Source organism: Osmerus mordax, chromosome 2 (assembly GCF_038355195.1).
Source record: "Osmerus mordax isolate fOsmMor3 chromosome 2, fOsmMor3.pri, whole genome shotgun sequence".
Lineage (NCBI taxonomy): Eukaryota > Metazoa > Chordata > Actinopteri > Osmeriformes > Osmeridae > Osmerus > Osmerus mordax.
In genome coordinates this window covers 20,128,685-20,147,619 of record NC_090051.1, presented here as the reverse complement: position 1 = coordinate 20,147,619, position 18,935 = coordinate 20,128,685, and the positions used below count along the sequence as shown (strand labels likewise).

The 18,935-nt window shown below is 46.4% G+C and overlaps 2 protein-coding genes across 2 annotated transcripts; one reads left to right on the top strand and one right to left on the bottom strand.

The window, feature by feature from the left end:
* Window positions 1–170: 170 nt before the first annotated feature.
* On the bottom strand, window positions 171–12,357 carry pou2f1b (POU class 2 homeobox 1b). The gene is made up of 15 exons (XM_067257981.1): window positions 12,312–12,357; window positions 7,404–7,469; window positions 6,700–6,791; window positions 5,367–5,462; window positions 4,267–4,449; window positions 3,974–4,094; window positions 3,598–3,689; window positions 3,322–3,495; window positions 3,076–3,212; window positions 2,500–2,659; window positions 1,890–2,078; window positions 1,636–1,744; window positions 1,002–1,332; window positions 744–832; window positions 171–604 (listed from the first exon to the last, which is right to left on the bottom strand). Exons 1-15 carry the CDS (start codon window positions 12,355–12,357, stop codon window positions 321–323), a joined length of 2,169 nt encoding a protein of 722 aa, XP_067114082.1. The 3' UTR covers window positions 171–320.
* A 1,134-nt stretch (window positions 12,358–13,491) lies between these two features.
* LOC136965371 (cell surface A33 antigen-like) lies at window positions 13,492–18,790 on the top strand. Its single transcript, XM_067259506.1, has 7 exons — window positions 13,492–13,586; window positions 14,542–14,714; window positions 15,082–15,295; window positions 15,872–16,036; window positions 16,252–16,368; window positions 16,529–16,652; window positions 16,955–18,790. The coding sequence occupies exons 1-7, from the start codon at window positions 13,541–13,543 to the stop codon at window positions 17,613–17,615; spliced, it is 1,500 nt and encodes a 499-aa protein (XP_067115607.1). The 5' UTR covers window positions 13,492–13,540; the 3' UTR covers window positions 17,616–18,790.
* The last annotated feature ends 145 nt before the right edge of the window (window positions 18,791–18,935 follow it).

Sequence of the window (18,935 nt, the reverse complement as noted above, 5' to 3'; positions counted from 1 at the left end):
GCGCCGGACCACAGAGTTCCAGACCACCCTGCCTTACAAAATGGCTGCCATAATCCTCCTGCGGTGAGTGACGCCAGAATCGACTCAACATTTTTGGAGCGCCAGGGAAAAAGAGAGAAAAGAAATGTAAAAAGAAATAAAAACTTTTGAAAACCCCCTCAGTAGGGTTTCTTTTTGGTGGCAGCAAAAGGATTAAATAAAGAAAGATGAAAAGAGAGAGAGAGGGAGGGAGGAGGAGTGGGAGGCCACTGGTCTCCACCACGAGGAACAGCACACTCTGGGAGGAAAAAGGCGTTGCCTGGGACACGCCCACACCCGCTTCATTGGGCCTTGGAGGCAGTGGTGATGGTGGGGGCGGGGACTGGCACGGCTGCCGTGGTGACCTGGTGGTGGGCGTCGGCTGTGAGCTGTAGAGCCCCTCCCCCGGCGTTGCCGGCGGAGACCAGACTGACGGGGTTGGAGGTCAGCAGAGACAGGTTCTGGGGGTTCAGGAAGAGGGGCGCGGTCACCAGGTTGGGGGTGCTGCCCGCCGTGGTGTTGGCGAACAGGAAGTTCCCGCTGCCGTCCAGGGAGGTGATGGGCAGAGTCCCACTGGACGCCAGAGCTGCAGGAGGAAGAGGAGGATGAGGAAGCTGGAGAACCTTTTCAAAAAGTTTCCTTAAAAAATATAATATATCTAATATAATAAACAGGTGTCAGGGTGTGTAGAGGAAGTAAACAGGTGTACTTGCCGCTCCACACACCTTGGATGGTGGCCAAGGTGCTGTTGCTCATCAGGGCAGGACTCAGGGCACTGCCCAGTCCCCCCGGACCCAGGCTCAACAGAGCCCCCCTACACACACACACACACACACACACGGAGTCAGAGTTCACCCACAGATACACACGTTCAGAGGAGATTCCAGTCAGAGTAAATACATGAGTCAAGGCTGGTGTTTATCCTACAAGTAAACTTGTCTGTGGCCACCAGGAGACGACCAGCGCGTAAATGAGCGTCTCACCCGGGGTTGAACTGAGACGAGGCCATGAGGCCCGGGTTCAGCCCCGCGGCCGTCGCCATGGCGGCGAAGCTGGCGCTGGTGGGTAACTGGGAGGCCCCCTGCAGCGCGGCCGTCAGCCCCGGCGACGCCACCATCACCTGACCCGTGCCCAGAGTGGTTGCCAGGGACGACGGCGCCTGGGTGACGATGGCGTGCTCCTGTGCGCCGGCGGTGTCGGACGCCGTGGACTGGGCCGTCGTGGGGGAGGGGCTTAAAGTGGGCGAGCTCATGGTGACGTTGGGCACCGTGGAGATGACAGAGGCCGTGTTAGTGGTCGCTCCGATGGTCGTGCCTGGGGAGGAGAGGGGGGCGGATGTTAGGACTGTGCCAAGGTTAAAGGTCAACTTTATACACGTGTAGTTTGTGTCTTGATTATCCCAGCCCATGTAGACTCATCAGAACTGTTTACGACGTCATTCATCCACGTTTGTGTTCAACCGAGTTCACTTTAAGTGTGGGTATGGAGGAATAAATGAGCTAAATGTGTTGGAATGTTGAATAACCCCTTTAAACCTCCTCCCCCCCCCCCCCCCCCCCCCCCCCACACACACACACACACACACACACACCCACCCCCACACACACACACACACACCTGTGAATGCCAAGCTGGAGGCGCTGGTGCTGGTGAGAGGCATCACTGGGTTTACAGTCAGAGTGGTCGGTGTGTTGATGGAGCTCACCATGCCGGCCGTGCTGGCTACCTGGGGAGGGCAGGGGGGGTCAGCACTGCACAACACACCCCTACTGGGACTGGGACCAGGGGGCTACTGTTACGTGTGTGTGTGTACCAGGGGGCTGCTGGGTATGTGCACGTGTGTATGTGTGTGTGTGTATGTGTGTGCGTACCAGGGGGCTACTGGGGGTGAAGATGGTCTTGATGGGGGTGCTGCCTCCTCCTGTGAGGCCGCTGCTGGGGGGGTTGATCCTCTTTTCCTTCTGCCGGCGGTTACAGAACCACACCCTGATCACCTCCTTCTCCATGTTCAGCTGGTCCGCGATCATGGTGATCTCCTCAGAGGTAGGTTTTTGGTTCTGCTTGAAGAGGACAAAAAGACCAGGGATTCCCTTTCAGGACGAGGCGCTCAGACACTGATCTGCTCCTCCCACACTGCTGTCAGAGTGATACATGGAAGATTCTGAGGCTCTAGAAAGAGCTGTAGGGTTTTGGAACAAGTGGTATTGCTGAACAGGACCATTTCGGAAAGACTAAGATCCCTAAATAATGACTACGACCATTTTAGAATAATTGGGATCACTCTAGACTGACCTGGATAACTCTAGAACGAGCAGTAGGAGAAAACTGTTCTATCGTTCTAGGATGACTCGTACAGCTCCAAAGCGAGAGGATGAGCTCCAGGAACAAGCCGTTCTAGAACACGGACCGCCCGGTTCCAGCTGTGTAGTGGCACACCCGTCTCACCTCCTGAAAGCTCTTTTCTAAGACCAAGCGTCTCACCTCCTGAAAGCTCTTTTCTAAGGCCACGCGGATGTTGGTCTCGATGCTGGTCCTCTTTTTGCGGCGGCGGTTGAGGCCCTCCATGCCCAGGCCTGGAGAGCCCAGGGAGCTGGGGCTGGACAGACCCTGCTCCGACGTCAGGTTCTCTGCACAAACAGCACCAGGACACGACACAGGGACCGAGGTAAAGACACAAGAGCCGGTACAGACACACACAAGGACACACTACTACTACTGGAGCTGGTCTGAAGCGGTCTGGTCTGGAGCTGGTCTGAAGCGGTCTGGTCTGGAGCTGGTCTGAAGCGGTCTCTGGAGCTGGTCTGAAGCGGTCTGGTCTGGAGCTGGTCTGAAGCTGTCTGGTCTGGAGCTGGTCTGAAGCGGTCTGGTCTGGAGATGGTCTGAAGCGGTCTGGTCTGGAGCTGGTCTGAAGCGGTCTGGTCTGGAGCTGGTCTGAAGCGGTCTGGTCTGGAGCTGGTCTGAAGCGGTCTGGTCTGGAGCTGGTCTGAAGCGGTCTGGTCTGGAGCTGGTCTGAAGCGGTCTGGTCTGGAGCTGGTCTGGCTCAGGGACTCACCTGCGTCGTTCAGCCACTTCTCCAGCAGTGGCTTCAGCTTGCACATGTTCTTGAAGCTCAGGTTGAGGGCCTCGAAGCGGGAGATGGTGGTCTGGCTGAAGTCATTACCATATAGCTTCCCCATGGCCAAGCCCACGTCACCCTGAGCATGGGTGGGCAGGTACACAGTAAGGAATAGTTTAGGAAATACTCTTTGCGATGTAGTATATGAAGGCTGAGTTTGACTTTGTACATAGCGAGTGTACACACACCTGTGTGAACCCCAGTTTGATGCGTCTCTGTTTGAAGGTCTTGGCAAACTGCTCCAGCTCCTCCAAGTCGCTGGGCTCCTCCAGACTGGGCGTGTCCAGGCGTTTGGGCGGAGTCTGGCCTTGGGGGAGGGACTGGTTGGGCGTGGCTGACCCCGTACGGGTCGGAGTCGCTGGCTGCAAGGGAAGTACGCTGGATTAATGATAATACGATGAAGAGAAAATGATGGAGAGAGAATGATGGAGAGAGAGCGAGGGAGTGAGAGAGACGGCTCAGACCTGAGTGGTGAGGGCGATGCTTGGCTGAGTCTGCAGGAGGTTGGCTTGGCTTTGAGGTAGTTGAGTTAGAAGATTCTGGGCTTGCAGAAGGCCTGGGGAGAAAGTTGGAAAGACGAGAGAGAACGAGAGAGAGAGAGAGAGAGAGAGAGAGAACGAGAGAGAGAGAGAGAGAACGAGAGAGAGAACGAGAGAGAGAACGAGAGAGAGAACGAGAGAGAGAGAGAGAGAGAGAGAGAGAGAGAGAGAGAGAGAGAGAGAGAGAGAGAGAAACAAAGCAAGAAACAGGTCATTAGATGAGAGTGAAACCTCTCCTGTCCAATGTCCCGTACACAGGGACATGATGATGTGACGGCAGTGTGAGAGCGTGTGGACGTACTCTGCTGGCCCTGCGGCGTCTGGGAGATGATGAACTGGGCCGGCTGCAGCTGGGTAGTGATGGGGTGTCCGGGCTGGACCAGCACGAACTGAGGCAGGCTCAGGTTCTGCTGCTGCAGCTGCTGCAGCTGCTGCAGGAAGAGGCAGGTGAGGCAGGACATTTACCAGGACATGCACGCAGATGGATCCAGTCTACAGACTGTCTGTGAGGGTGCGTGTTCCCGCATGCTAGGGCATGCGTGTGTGTGTGTGTGTGTGTGTGTGTGTGGGGGGGGGCATACGCGCGTGTCCTACCGAGGTGATCTGGATGGGCTGGGACAGGGGCAGCTGGGTGATGGGCGTGGCGGCGGAGGCGGAGATGCTGGCTCCCGTGGTGCTGCTCTGCTGGGAGGCTGAGTGCTGCTGCACGGCCGCAGCCAAGAGCTGAGCCTGGGCCTGCTGGATGAGCAGCTGCTGCTGAGCCGGGCTCAGGGTCAACTGGGGGGGGGGGGGGAAGCATAGAGGAGGGAGGGGGCGAAGGGGAATAGAGTAGAGAGGGATGGGGTGTTGTTTTATTTACCATTCTCACACATTTTGAGGCATCAAGTTGCGCACCCTGGACGGTGGCAGGGGCGCTGTGAGTAGAGAGCACAGATGGAAAGAAGATGCATGTGTTTGAAGAGAGAGAGAGAGAGAGAGAGAGAGAGAGAGAGAGAGAGAGAGAGATTGTAGCCTGTTCAAAAGAACCTCACAGATCACTCTTCTTGACAGCCAATGAGCAGACAGCAGTTCAGGATGTTACACAGAAGCACGACATCGCGTCAACATGGATGTGGTAAAGTCTCCCATGAGGTCACCAGAACACTAAAAACACGTGCAGATAAACATTCACACCCATACACAGATGGTCACACACACATGCATGCACCAACACACACACACACACACAATCTTCCACCGGGGGTCCTGAGCTCTGGGCCATGTGTAGATGATTTCATACACAGAGATGGAGCTAGTGTGATGTTCCAGGGTGGTGGTCAAGACAGGACACAGGCGAGAGCGAAGTGGGGCTATGTCCAAACACTCTCACCCTGCTCCCTGCCTGCCGTCCGGCTGGGACAGTTCGGACATGGCTTCACCATCACTGGGACAGACTGGCAGACAGACTGCCAGGACAGGAGAACCGAGGAGGAGGAGGAGGAGGAGGAATGTGTTCAGGTTCGGCTGTTCAAAGCTAACACTGTATTAGAAAAGGTGCAGTCAGTCACGGTGTCAGTTTGACCAATCATACGGAGTTGTTTGCTCATCCGTTTCAACACCTATCTAAGCACTGTGAGATCTGCCAGGTGGCCTGTAACCTAGGTCACTTCCCGTTCCTGTTCCTCCTCAGGCTGAGCAGACAGTAAGCCACTTACTCCGGCTATCTGTCCCCCAGCTAGCATTATCTGGGTCTGAGGCTGCGCGCCCTGCTGGACGGAGGTCGATAGTGCACCTGAGTTTTCCAACTTGGACTAGGGGCAGAGCACACACCTATATCTATACTTGCAAACATAAATGACACTTTCCCAGATAGAACTGCTTGAATCATTTCAAAACTCTCCTTCTTCTGGTATCTATTTTTGTATTGAGAAGTTGAATATTGATCTACATGCATAGACTAGGGGAACTCGCATCAATTTGAGTTTGGTTTTGCACTGAATGTTTAAACTCGTGATACTGAGTGAGGGAACGCAAATTAAATTTCAATATCTGAACACCTACACAACCCACACAGATTAATTCAAGAGACACACACACACACACACACACACACAGGCTCTTGGGAACACCAACATAGGAGGTTGCTCTAAAAAAAGGTTTTCTATCAACATAAAAAGCTGTCAATTAAATTGTGAAGAAGAGGTGGGTGTTTGGAATGTGCTGCAGACCACAGAGACAATGAAAGGGAAGGGAGGGGGCTGGAAAGGGAAGTTAATTATAAAAAAACTGTTATGCAGAGCATGTAAATTCTGCATAGATTTGCATATTCTCCACCATCTGTTTCCGAGCAACCACGGAGCACCTAATTAGCATACAGGGTTGATTAATCTGCCTTGTTGCCAAGTGATACTGAGAGCCTGGCTCGTTTCAATGTACCGTGTGTGTGCGTGTGTTTGACTTTGCTTCTATAGGCATGCTTGTATGCTAACCCACATTTTTGTTAAAAAAAATTCATTGGCTTGATCCAGCTGATGTGACCAGATATGGTTCACACAAGCTCACAGGACATTTATAACTCACAAAGCTAAAGCAATGTTTCTACTCAATCTCCGGGCTTTCCATGAAACTGGCCCTCTGAGGTGAATGTACATTACTGTCAATCCCAAAGGTTACAGTACAGACTTCACACATGTATTGCTTAATATCTCACATACTCAAACACACACAGACAGCTTGGAATGTTAATGATGAAGCTCATCTCAGTAGAAGCACTTCTGTCCTACAAACACACACGCAGACCAATGGTCCAGGGGCACTCGACACCGACAGTGTGGGGAAGTGAAAGAGAGCGAGAAGGAGACAATGAAAGAACGAGATAGAGAGAGACAGAGATAGAGACAGAGAGAGAGAGAGAGAGAGAGAGAGAGAGAGAGAGAGAGAGAGAGAGAGAGAGAGAGAGAGAGAGAGAGAGAGAGAGAGAGAGAGAGAGAGAGAGAGAGAGAGAGAGAGAGAGAGAGAGAGAGAGAGAGAGACTGGAGGAGGTGTTACCTGTTGGAGGATGGCTTGTGCCTGTGCGTTGGTGATTGTGTTTGTGGTGTGCCCCGCCTGTCTCTGAAAGTCCAGTCCATTCGTCTGGACTCCTGAGGACAGAACAGCAACAAGCTCAGACACAAAAGAAAAATGCCAACTGACCAGTGAGAAAACGAAATAGTTTAATAAATTATAAGATTTGTTTTTAACACGACATAAACAGAATTTATGTTTTAATGATGTCAATTTTTATATGTTGGTTATTATGAATGTTACATTTAGTCATTTAGCAGACGCTCTTATCCAGAGCGATTTACAGTAAGTGATTGTTATTTTTGTTTCTGATTATATTTCAATATTTAATGAATACTTAATAAAAAGGAACACAATTTATCAGTAAGACATGTAAACACATTGTGAACTTTATCTTGGTCAAAAAACTCAGTGTTGTGTTGACACTGAACGACTATCAAACACACACACACGTATGCACACAAACAATCAATGAGTAGAACTAGGGTCGAGTTCAATCGTAACAGGAGTCAACATTTTGAAAAAAAAAGGTGGGGTCGAAATTTACAGTCCAGTACTTGTTTTGATTCTACCGTTTGCAACTGTCGGAAACAGTTTGAAACCCCTGTGCATCCTGAACGTGACCCCGGTGGAGCAACATGAATGGGCAGGTAGAGACTAGAAGCTGCAGGTCACAGAACGTGACTCACCTGAGTCTCCGTCTCCACTCTCCATTTCACATTTACTAGTTTCTGACGGATTACTCATTTTAGAATCTGAAAAAGGCAGACAGACACACAAGACGGACAGACACACAGACATGTAGAAGGACAATAAGAGACTTATTCTTAGTTCTACGTCCACTGACCACTCAGCCATCTTATCATTCAGAGATTGTATTTCAATCAAACCAGGACATACCGTAACACTGCCGTGTTGCCTTCATGACCAAAATGGCAAATCTGCACATAACCACTACCCATACTCAACTCAATGATGAACACAGTCATTAGTTCTACACAAATGGAAGAGAGTACCAATGCTGAACCTTCCAACGAAAGTCCTGAATCACCACATTCAAGTTAGCACTGATCCACTAACTCACCCTCTGGGGCCGCTTCTGGGTTCTCCAGCATGGTTCACAAGCTTGCAGCTGCTATCAGGGAGAACGGGTTCTGCCACTGAGCAGAACCCACAGACCGGGGGCCGCCGGGCACCTGGCCCCTCCCCTCTAGTCCCCTCTTTTCACTCTCTGTTGGTCAGCGAGCACAGTCCAGCGGGGCCCGAGCCTCACACACACACAGACAGACGCAGACACTGGCACTGTCCACCGCACGCCCCACTGAACAGCGCTGAGATACGGCACACACTGAGAGAGCCAGGAGGGATTGAGGCAAACAGCTCGCTCTCTCTCCTCTTTCTCTGGCGCTTTTCTTCTCCTCTTGTCTCCCCCTCACTCACTCTCTCTCTCTCTCTCTCTCTCTCTACCTCTCTTTCTCTCTCTACTGCATACCAGAATTGTCACAACCGCTAAAAGTTCTCTCTCTCTATCCCTCTCTTTCTGGAACGAAAAGAAGCAATGAGTGCAGCTGGTATTCCCCCCCCCCACCCCCATAATGAAGCGTAATCAGTATTCAGCTGATTAAAGTCGTATGCAAATCTGCCCCTGCCTCGTTAGAGCTGTGATGCTTTGAAGTCGTGCGAGCAACTCATTTCACACCGGGCTCTGAAAGCTTTCTGCATAATTTAAATGTGCCATAAATATTTATCAGCTCATTAGCATATTAATTGGATAGCTTTTTGGAGGATGATAAAAAATATATATATATATATAAAAAAAGAAAATACAGAATGGTAAGAAGGACAAGAAGAGGGGGAACGAAAGTGCTCGAACCAGCAGCACACGGCAGAGCAGCGGCGGGGGAGGCAAGTAGCACACCACCAATTACCGTCGGAGCGCGGTGCAAGAAACTAATTAGCTAAGAGCAGGTAATCAGCGGAGGCAGACATCCCAGAATGCAGTGCGAGGGCCTGTCGGTTGGTTTGAGCACGCCGGCTACAAGCAGGAGAGAGTGCTCTGATATAACATCTCAGACCACTCTACCAAAAGTCCCCCAGCAGTGATGGGAAAATGCACTGGCCTTTAATAAGAGAGGGGGGAGATAGGGGGAGGAGGGGGGGCTCGCTCAATCAGAAATAAATAACTCTATATTAATCCACCACGAGCCTGTCATTATCCCTGGACCCCCGTGGCGAAGGCATGCCACGTTCAGAGACTGCAGAGGCCGAGAGAGCTGCCAACTAGGCTTGGGAGGCGGGTGGAGATTAGCATATTTAGATTAGCTTTAAATTCCATTAGTTGTTTGTTTTCAGAGGGTGTTTTTTCACTCTTCTATTCATGTCATTGAAGAAGAACATGCTCGGAGAGCTTATCTGGCAGGGAGAGAGACTGCTGGAAGGGGAGAGGGGGTGTCAAAATGATATCCTATAAAAAGGAGATTAGTATGCTACAAGCCTTCGCTACCCGACAAGTTCATCAAGAAACAAGCATCAGTGCGAGCAATGCATAGAAAACAGCATTGAATCACACCAGGTCAGGGACGTTTAAAAGTGTTTTTCTCCCTACGCTGAAACAGACCTACCAACTCAAAGTACAACGTCGGTTCTTCCAATATCAATAAGGCCACCTGTTAAGAGTCCAGTCTACAGGTGCCAACTGCAAAGCTCCTCCTTATTTCTCTGAGCAACAGGAGCTTGTGGGACACAAGTGCATGGATATGGCTGAGAGATGGTAGAGCTCACAAGCCAACACACAAGGCTATTCCACGCCCTATGCCCTATCTAAATCATACAGTGCCATTACCTTAAAAAAAAAAAAAACACTAAAATAGGTTGCTAAGAGCGCACTTTAATTTAACAGAGGGGGGTGTGCATAAACCCCACAGTGGAACAATGCATTATGCAAACAGTTAAACCGAGAGAATTTTAAAGAGGTGACTTATTAGCAGGGTTTTACAGGCTGAATATACGCAGGAAGTTAATGGAGGCAAAGAGGTTCAACATACAGAGAGAACCACACTACCAGCCTGAACATGTCTGTGTTTCAAAAGAGGTATTGTTAACCTAACGGACTAAGACTAAAAAAACAACCACTTTCAAATTACGAACGCAATGACAACTTCATGTCTGTGTTAAAGTTAACCTCACTAGAACAAATGGAAGAGCCTTTCAATCTGCTAGGCACAGGAAAGAGACCATTGCTGTGACATTTAATTTCCTTGCAAGGTGGTCAAATTCATTTCCTCCATAGTTTGCTACAATGAGGACAATTGCTTTATATTCGATTCTTTATACATATTATATTTTGTTTTTAACCATGGGAGGATCACCCATTGAGGACATGCAAGCTGGAAGAAGTGAAAGCTGAAGTTTCGGTCATTATCCTGGCTACTGTATCTTACAGTCATTACTACAGAATGGCTGTCTGAGTCTGGTAACCAGGTTAAATCTCTAAATAGGCTACATGGTGAACCCTATCATTTATTTTGAGCAGGCTACTTTATCATAACATGCTCCACTACCTTTTTCCCACTCTGAAACAGTTTGTTTGAATGTAGACCTGTTCACGTAAGATATACTTTGTGGTGCATTCATTACTGAGCCTAATGCATTATTCATAATTACCATGTTTACGGCAATGAATATTCATGATGGAACTCGCAGGTTGGAATTCTGAGTAGAGATGAAGAACTGTGAGAATGAGGAGGATAAATATGAAAATGAGAATCATTTCATTTTCTTCTTGCACACATTTTTTTACTCAATACATTTAGCAATTTCATGGTCTGTTCCCATCACATTGCCAATTAAAATATCAAGCTTTAAACAAACCATCCCAGCTGACTACAGAATCAGCATCCTTTCGATAAGCACAATAATGCCAACCACTTTTTGAGTAAATTAAACTTAAACATACATTTATTTAAAGTACAAACCCGGGTTCACAAATATTCTTATTAGGCCACACACAAGAAAACGGCTTTCTGACATTTCTTTATAGCTTTTGAGACCAAACGGGTACAAACGACTTGGCGCTGTTTGTGCCCCACTACCAAGAAAGTGGGCCTCATTCTTCCCCGCCCCCTGAAAAAAACTTCAAGCACAGGTAAACTAGCCAAATGACTAAACAGGCACGACAGCAATGAAACTTTCCCTCTAAATACCACAGGCGGATACCAATGCAATGTTTCGCCAATATGGTCAACGTTTTCTTGACATTCTAATGAGAAGTGACCAAATGACACAAAGCCTTAAGACGCGACTAATACCCAGGGGGACACCACGAGCCATCGCCTAAAAACTCGATCTTAACTTCAAAAGCTTTGAACTCAGAAAACGACTGTGGCGAATGGCCATACAATGGCGACACAAAGAGATACAATTATCACATTAGCTGGGTTTTCAAAAGTCAGACAAGCTGGTAAACGTTAATCGTGAAAACGTGTTTTGTTTACGGTGTAAAGAAATGCAGTCAATTCAATTTCCGATGGCACGAGTTTGTGAAAATAAGGTGATTGAAGTGGTTAATCTGCCCTTGGGCTATCGCAAGTAGCCTACCTGCACAGCAACAAATCCGACATTATCGTTTGAATCTTTGTGCACAGTTTAACTTGCTAGCAATGCAATTTCATCGTCTGCAGTTTTACAGAAACGTGAGAAAAGCTTTACTTGCTGTCTGAAAAAGGCCGGTTCAAGCGTTTAAGTATAAGGTCGAGCTGGTTACTATCAGCAAACTACTACAAAAAGCACCTTAACATCAGCTAAAACACTGTGCGGCGGATAGCGACACTAAACTGCATGCTAGTGTTAATATTTCATGCAGCGAGCCAAAACATTTCTAGCTGGCTAGAATAGTTGATGAAATATGCTGAACTCCGCATTCTCTATGGTTCGGGAGGCCCATGAATAACACAACAGGCGTACACAGCCTGCATCGACCACAAAGGCAGGAGAGAATAGGCATATAAAATCACACTGGGCTTAAGCCCCGACACCATGCTATTTTGTTTCTAGTCTCTACATATCTCTACTGTAAATACCATTATAATGTAATATGCGCAGCCGCGGCCTGTTGTGTTGTGGACAAAAATGAATATGCAAACCGCTTTCAATAGGCACGCTGTAGCAAGGTATCAACACAGAGCCGATCCGCCTAACGCTAGCCAGACTAGCAAGAAAGCTATGTAGCGCAGTTGAAGTCAGCTCAGAACCGTATTTAAGAAATATCTGAATATGACATGTATAAACACTATAGTCACGTCGCCTTTTACTAATAAAATATGCTAAATTGCATTTGTCGACAGGGATATGAATATGTAGCGGCGTAGAGCGGTCTAATCACACAAAGGAGGGCATGTTTTTTTCCTATAATTTGCCGTCGTACTGCAATAGCCCGTTTCCTCCGCTGTCAAATATCTGTGAGCTGTCAGCTGAAAGAACGCATAAAACGGAAACATTATGCTAAATTGTTTTATTTTCAGGTTGATTCTGTAGATCTCGAATTGCGAGTTAGAGAGTTTGAATATAAGTATGAATATGTAAAATGCTGTAATGATTACCTGGTCCTGAACTCTCATCTTGACTCGCTGCTCCTCCGTCCGACATTTTGAATATTTACCCGAAATCCCAGCCCTAGTGGAAAGGGGAAAATTCAGCACACCCCGCTCGATTGATGTTCTCACTTAGGGTTAGGCTGCACTTAGGCTAGGTAAAGTTTAAAACAGCCTGTTCTAGGCTATAAGAATAATTGCAGTAGCCTAGTTGCTTAGAGCTTAGAGTTAGTGCCATAACAGTTGAGGCTAAATAAAATGCCCCATATGGAAATTTTAATATTGTACTGAATATGTTAATCTTGTAGAGTTTGTATGTATAGGCCTACTTGTTCTTGTTTTATCCTAAACAGCAAGATATCCTACTTTAAATAACCTCACTTCCCATCCAGACAATACGTTTTATTTTGACCAACCCCTGTTCAATGAGTAGGCCTAACTCTAGAACTCCCTTTGATTTCAAATGCATCAACCATTTCACTTGTATGTGTGTGAGACCCACTTTGATCACATTACTGTGACCCTTTGTCATTTGTTATTTTGTTTCATATTATTTACTTTGGTTACTGTGAGGACCGTTGATTAGCCTATTAACTTTTGTTGTGATACTTTTGTTATAGCTTAAACTGTAATATTCCTACAGAAACGGCTGGTAATGTAGGCTACTTTGATTCAATTTAGTTAGAAACGTCTAACATAATGTGCATCTAGTCAAGTCCCGTACTGTTGAAAACTAATTTAAAGCATCCTTATTAGTCCAGCACTGCCATCTATAGGAGAATTAAATATACAAATCATTGTAGATCAAAAGGCTTAGGCTACTTTGAAGATGAAACATCATTTAGTTGAATAGCCCATTTTCTACTATTACTACTATACTAACTAGTAATAGTAATAGTAATAGTAACTGATACTATAGAGTATCAGTTCAGATAACAGTAGTATGTTTGGATTATAAGTTGAAATAACAGTTTGAAACCTTTTAATTATAGGCTATTTGAAAAATGCTAGGAAGCAGTTCTAGAAAAGGCGGGCTTCGTCAGTGGTGTATGTACATTTAATTGGCCAATGTGATGGCCTTTGGTCCATTGGCTTTCCCTTATCACCTGGTGAGTACACCTGTCCGTTTCGTTTTTTCGAAGGTGTGGCAGTGTGTAGTAAGCTACCTGGTCAGGTGCGCTTTCAGCATCACGCTTGAAGATTCGACTAAGAGCAGCTCTAAATATTTTTGGTGAACAATGAAGAAAGGGAAGTTAACTGTCAGAATATTTTTTATACTGACAGGTGAGTTTATACAAAATTGTTATGTTCAAAATGTTAAGTAAACAAAACGGTGCCTTTATGATAGTCTTGAAGTCACTGGCAGGTATAAGATGTGGATAGACTGACTGTAGGCTATTGCAGCTGTGATTGTCAATCCATATGTTGTAGACTTTGATGGACTAGTTTCAATAGCCTGGCTAAACATTAACAGTTAACCTACTGCCCTACCCTTTTTTCCTTGAACAAGGAAATAAAACCTTGATAGCGTGATCATAGTTCTGTACTGAAATAATCGTTTTTCTTTTGTGTGTAAATGTGTAGGCCTATCTCTTGTCTTGTTCAATTTCCTTTTAATGTCAGATTTGACATTGTCTGACATGTTGTAGCTTACACCCTTCTGGGGTGGTGAGGGTGATCAGGTCTCTTGAAAAATAGATTTATCTCTTTTAAGATCAAAATATAAATAAGAAAAACCTGTATAAATAACAGTTAGAATCAAAAAATGTTTTTTTATATATATGTATATTATTTCCCCAAAAAACTCCAGTTGGCTTCCAATGCTCGGTTGCATGTTAGTTAATTGGATGCCCGTTGAGTTGAGAGAGTTGACAGTGAAAGACAGGTATTTGTTTGTTCAAATATGTTTGTGTAGGCCTAGTTTACAACTACTTTTACTAATCTTTGAAATTAAATGCATGTAGCCTACAATATGTACTGTCAGAGAATTGTACAATTCTACAGTATACATCATGTCTTCCAGTAATACCAGTGGATATGAATATAAATCAACAATATAATATCAAAGAGACTGGTGGAATACTTAAATGTCAATTTACAATGACATTTGGTGCTTAAATAAAACATGAGCGAGCCCTTGCTTACTTTCTGTGAGACAATATGTGCTTACTGTAGTACTTCAACATTAACGATTAACTGACATACTTACCCATCCCTACGGAACCTCCCTCTGTTTCAGTGTTGTCCAGTACCTCTGGCCTTCAGGTTTCATTCCCTAAGGCCGAGTATGAGGTCGCCAGGGGCGATGATGTCACCCTCACATGCACATTCCAGCCTGCCAGTCCACTGGACAGCACACAGCTGGTCATCATAACATGGACTGCACAGGCCGACAACCCTGCTGACCCTAAGGTCAGGCACAATCATTTCCTAGATCTGATCTTGTGTTGACAATTATGATTTGGATGTGTATTGCTATGATGATTGACTTGATGATTGAACAACTTGATGATTGATAGTGACAGTACTGCAGTGCAACGGGGAAAACAGCCAGACTTTGTCACAATCAGATCAATGGCTAATTGTCTAATGCCTCTGTGCTCTTGAACGATGTAAACACAAGCTTAAATAGCTAATTCTTTATAATGCTATGTCTTTTGGACTAGAAAAATAGATTTTATACATGTCATGCCTGCCTTGTCTTGTTGCAGTTCTTGTTTCCTTCTGCTGGAAGGTTAGTTGAGAGTTGGCACATGTACACATTTGAGTATTTTTACAGATCACTGTCGCAACTTTCTACTCAAATAATGCACTGGACGTAAGTCCCTCTTATGAGGGTAGGGCGACCGTTACCGTGGATATGGCCAAGAAGGAGAGCGCCCTGACTCTCAACAGGGTGACCCTGCAGGACAACCGAGAGTTTCAGTGCAGGGTCCAGATCCCCGGGGATGATGAAGGGAAGCTGGCTGCCATCACCTCTGTGCTTGTCCTGGGTGAGGAGATTAAGATCAATCAATAATCAGTCTATCAATCACATACGTAGCTACGGGATTTTAAAGGTGTAGGCAAAGCACACAACACAGATCCAAGATTAGCAAACAAAAGACACAACCATGAAATACTGTCAAATGAACACATTGGAATGTGGTGCTATGGTTATGGATGTGACACCAGGTACAGCACACAGCCAGTCATCATAGGGCTAGGCTGGAAAGTGTGTATATTATTTGCCATTTTTTCTTATTATTTTCATTATCGTATGTCTTGAATCTGTCCTTAACTTATCTCCTCCACCGTGGAACGGTACAATGAGTTATCTCGTCTTTACTGCCCCTTACTGGACAAATGTTGAATGTTTATTCTCTGAGAAGATGTCTGCTGCCTCTATTTTCAATGTGCAGTATAGACAAATTAAACTATATATTTTCTGATTAGTTTTGGTCTTTTGAGAGGAGAGTACTGTGGCAGTTGTATGTCAAGCAGGGACAACTGGGCTCCCAGTATCCACTGGTGTCTGACTTGTGCTGTGTGCCACCCCTCCCCCCTCCCTCCCTCCCCCCTCCCTCCAGTGGCTCCGTCTGTGCCCATCGTCAAGATGCAAGGCACAGCAGAGTACTGGAATAACATCAGTCTGACCTGCGTCTCAGAGGAAGGCTCGCCCTCTCCTGTGTACACCTGGAAGACCTACGATGTCAAGAACATCGACAGACTGTTCCCTCCAAGGACAACGGAGAGTATGTGTGTGTGTGTGTGTGTGTGTGTGTGTGTGCGCGTGTGTGTGTGAGGGATGGAGGGAGGGTCAGTCTGTCTGGGTTTTAGTCTGAACAAAAAGTTTAACTAGTTTACTACATTTATGATTCCATGCAATGTCTGATTTGTGTTGGTGGTGTCAGATATTCTGTATTATTGTATAGGAAGCATGCAGCTAAACCTGATTGGTCTGTTCCAGAGAATGGAGTTCTGTCTCTCTTCAATATCTCAATGGACACCTCTGGATTCTACATCTGCACGGCGACCAATAAGATCCGGGCGGCCAGCTCCAACTTCACTTTAACCGTCCTGCCTCGTGAGTACTCCACCAGTCAGAACCTCTTTAAGACGTGGGAGGAGAAAGGGGCCATGTTTGGCAGGACTCGTACATTTTCTGCGGCGACATATTGGTGTTGTTTTTTTGTTTTCCTCCTCCACTCACACGGTTCCTTCCTCTTTTTCCTTGTCCTCTGTAGCGTCTATGAATATCGGCTCCACAGCGGGCATCGTTGGGGGCGTCCTGGCTGGGGTCCTGGTGCTGGGCCTGGTCTTCTACTGCATCTACAAGAGGAAGAACAAACAGAAGGAGAATGTTGAAAAGTGAGACTTTAGGACCTTTTCACTCATTCGTGTGTGTGTGTGTGTGTGTGTGTGTGTCTGTGTGTGAGTGTGTGTGTGTGTCTGTGTGTGAGTGTGTGTGTGTGGTGGAATAGAGGTCAGCGGACCAAGTGTGGCACCTTCAGTCTGATTCAGCTGTTGTATGATTGGTGATGACGGTGTTGACGGTGTGGCCGGAAAGAGGATCAAACCTTCCAAATATCCTTCCTTAGCTTTGTGTCGCCTGTGTGTGTTCATCATAATGTGTCTGCCATCAGTGCATCACGGTGCTTCCTCGTTCTCAGGGCCCCTGAGGCTGTGGCGTTACATGACCAGCCCACCATGGCAGTTGGGCAGTACCAGGACGGCCTGCCAGATGAGGTCAAGCCGAACGTGGAGCATGTCGGCCGTTATGTCGAGGAGAGAGGGGAGAGAGAAGTGGACCTCAGCCTGCAGACTAACACCGCCAGAATTAAATTAATTGATGAGGATGATGAGGATGATGAGCATGGTAGTAATGTTGGGCGTAAAGATGAGCACCGTCGTGATCTCTATGGCGGCAGTCGCGATCGCCTAGACGATCAACGCGAGCGTCACAGCGGTAGCCGCGATCGCCTAGACGACCGCAAAGGTGGCAGCCGGGATCGCCTTGACCAAAGTGATCGCTACAGCGAGAGCCGTGGGTACAGCGGAAGTCGTGATCGTCTGGACGACAATCGTCGGAATGGTAGCCGTGATCGCCTCGACGACCAAAGTGATCGTTACAGTGAGAGCCGTGGTCGCAGTGGCAGCCGTGATCACCTTGACAACGGTCGCCGATATGGTGGTAGCCGTGATCGCCTTGATGACCAAAGTGATCGCTACAGTGAGAGTCGTGGTCATGGTGGCAGCCGCGATCGCTTAGACGACGCTGGTCGTCGCTACGGCGGCAGCCGTGATCGTCTTGGCGATGCCCGTGCTGTGTGATGGCCTATGCAACAGATAGACCTAGTCAGGGTTGTTGTTAGACATCCCTACTGGGGCACAGGCCCCTATTCATATCCCTTGTTTTCTTCCAAGCTTTCTGCACAAGGCACTACTAGGCTATAGAAACTCCCTTTGCTTAACCCACTATACAACAGTTCAGGGACGCAAGTTTGATATCAGCTTTGGCAGGGACATCAATAGTTAATGCGAGCGCGCATTTTTTTCACATTCATTTGAGCGCAAATACAGTTTTTTGAGCTTCATGTTAGGCTTTATTGTTTTTATGTTGTAGTCAAAATAAGATGATCGGTAGGCCCATCATGTAGAAACTTTCTTTAGTTTTGTAATGTTTTCTTAGCCTACCTCAATTCTGACTTGTGTGCAGAGTCCGACACCTGGACTTCTGTGTGCGTGCTGCAGTGGCTATTTGGCAAGCTCAGAAGAGCACGCTGACGTGGAATTCTGCGGGCATCAGTTTGTGTTTTCAGTTTAACTGTTTTGATTTTACAGGCGTCGATTGGGGTACTGCGTCGAAATTTCCCAGGACTATCAATCTAAATGAATGCACTGACTATAATAAAGTAAATTGTTAAAACTCAAACTTTAGATTTAACTGGGGCACAGCAGATTTTTACTGGGGCACGTGCCCCAGTAAAAAGGGTCTGACGACGCCCCTGGACCCAGTCTACATGATGTGCCATTAGGCCTATTGCTGATACTGCAACATTTATATTCTTACTTAAAAACTAGATTGTTTATTGGCTGGATTTAAGTCAACACCTTTTTTTTCCTTTCAAGCATCAAAAAGGTCTGCAATGTACATAGTCTATGTTTGAGCAATTTTAGAGAACTACGTTTAAATCAGTTTATTGTCCACAATGGTAGACCTGTCAAGTGTGTTTAGGCCTACCGACAAGGTTCTATTTTATAAGGTTCAGACTTGAAATATTATCCATCTATGTGGAGTCATGCGATAATTTTAGGGAGATTATAATTTTTAGTTTTGTGGTCCTTCTTAAATTTCAATAAGATTATTGATACACAAGATTATTAGCACATCTACATCAATTAACTTTTTTTCTGTGATTTATAATGATTAGCCTATTGGCATACTCTCTGTGAATAATCAATAACATTAGTAATTTGTTTGTAAAATGCACTTGTTTTGAATAAATATTGCCTATATCATTGTAAAATGTAAATAGGCTAATCAAAATGGTGCCTGCAAGTGACTAAGGCTACTTAGTTGTTCTATTTTGTCTGTGCTCTGAAAAATTCCTTAAACCCTGGTCTGACCTAAATGTATTAATAATCTAATTT

Excerpts from the sequence above, each read along its gene's own strand:
- pou2f1b (XM_067257981.1), bottom strand. The coding sequence starts at position 12,357 with ATGTCGGACGGAGGAGCAGCGAGTCAAGATGAGAGTTCAGGACCAG. Across the intron at positions 4,095-4,266 it reads AGCCCATCCAGATCACCTCG|CAGCTGCAGCAGCAGAACCT; the intron begins GTAGGACACGCG and ends CAGCAGCTGCAG. Across the intron at positions 1,333-1,635 it reads CTCCAGCTTGGCATTCACAG|GCACGACCATCGGAGCGACC; the intron begins GTGTGTGTGTGT and ends TCTCCTCCCCAG.
- LOC136965371 (XM_067259506.1), top strand. The coding sequence starts at position 13,541 with ATGAAGAAAGGGAAGTTAACTGTCAGAATATTTTTTATACTGACAG. Across the intron at positions 15,296-15,871 it reads CACCTCTGTGCTTGTCCTGG|TGGCTCCGTCTGTGCCCATC; the intron begins GTGAGGAGATTA and ends CCCTCCCTCCAG. Across the intron at positions 16,369-16,528 it reads CACTTTAACCGTCCTGCCTC|CGTCTATGAATATCGGCTCC; the intron begins GTGAGTACTCCA and ends TGTCCTCTGTAG.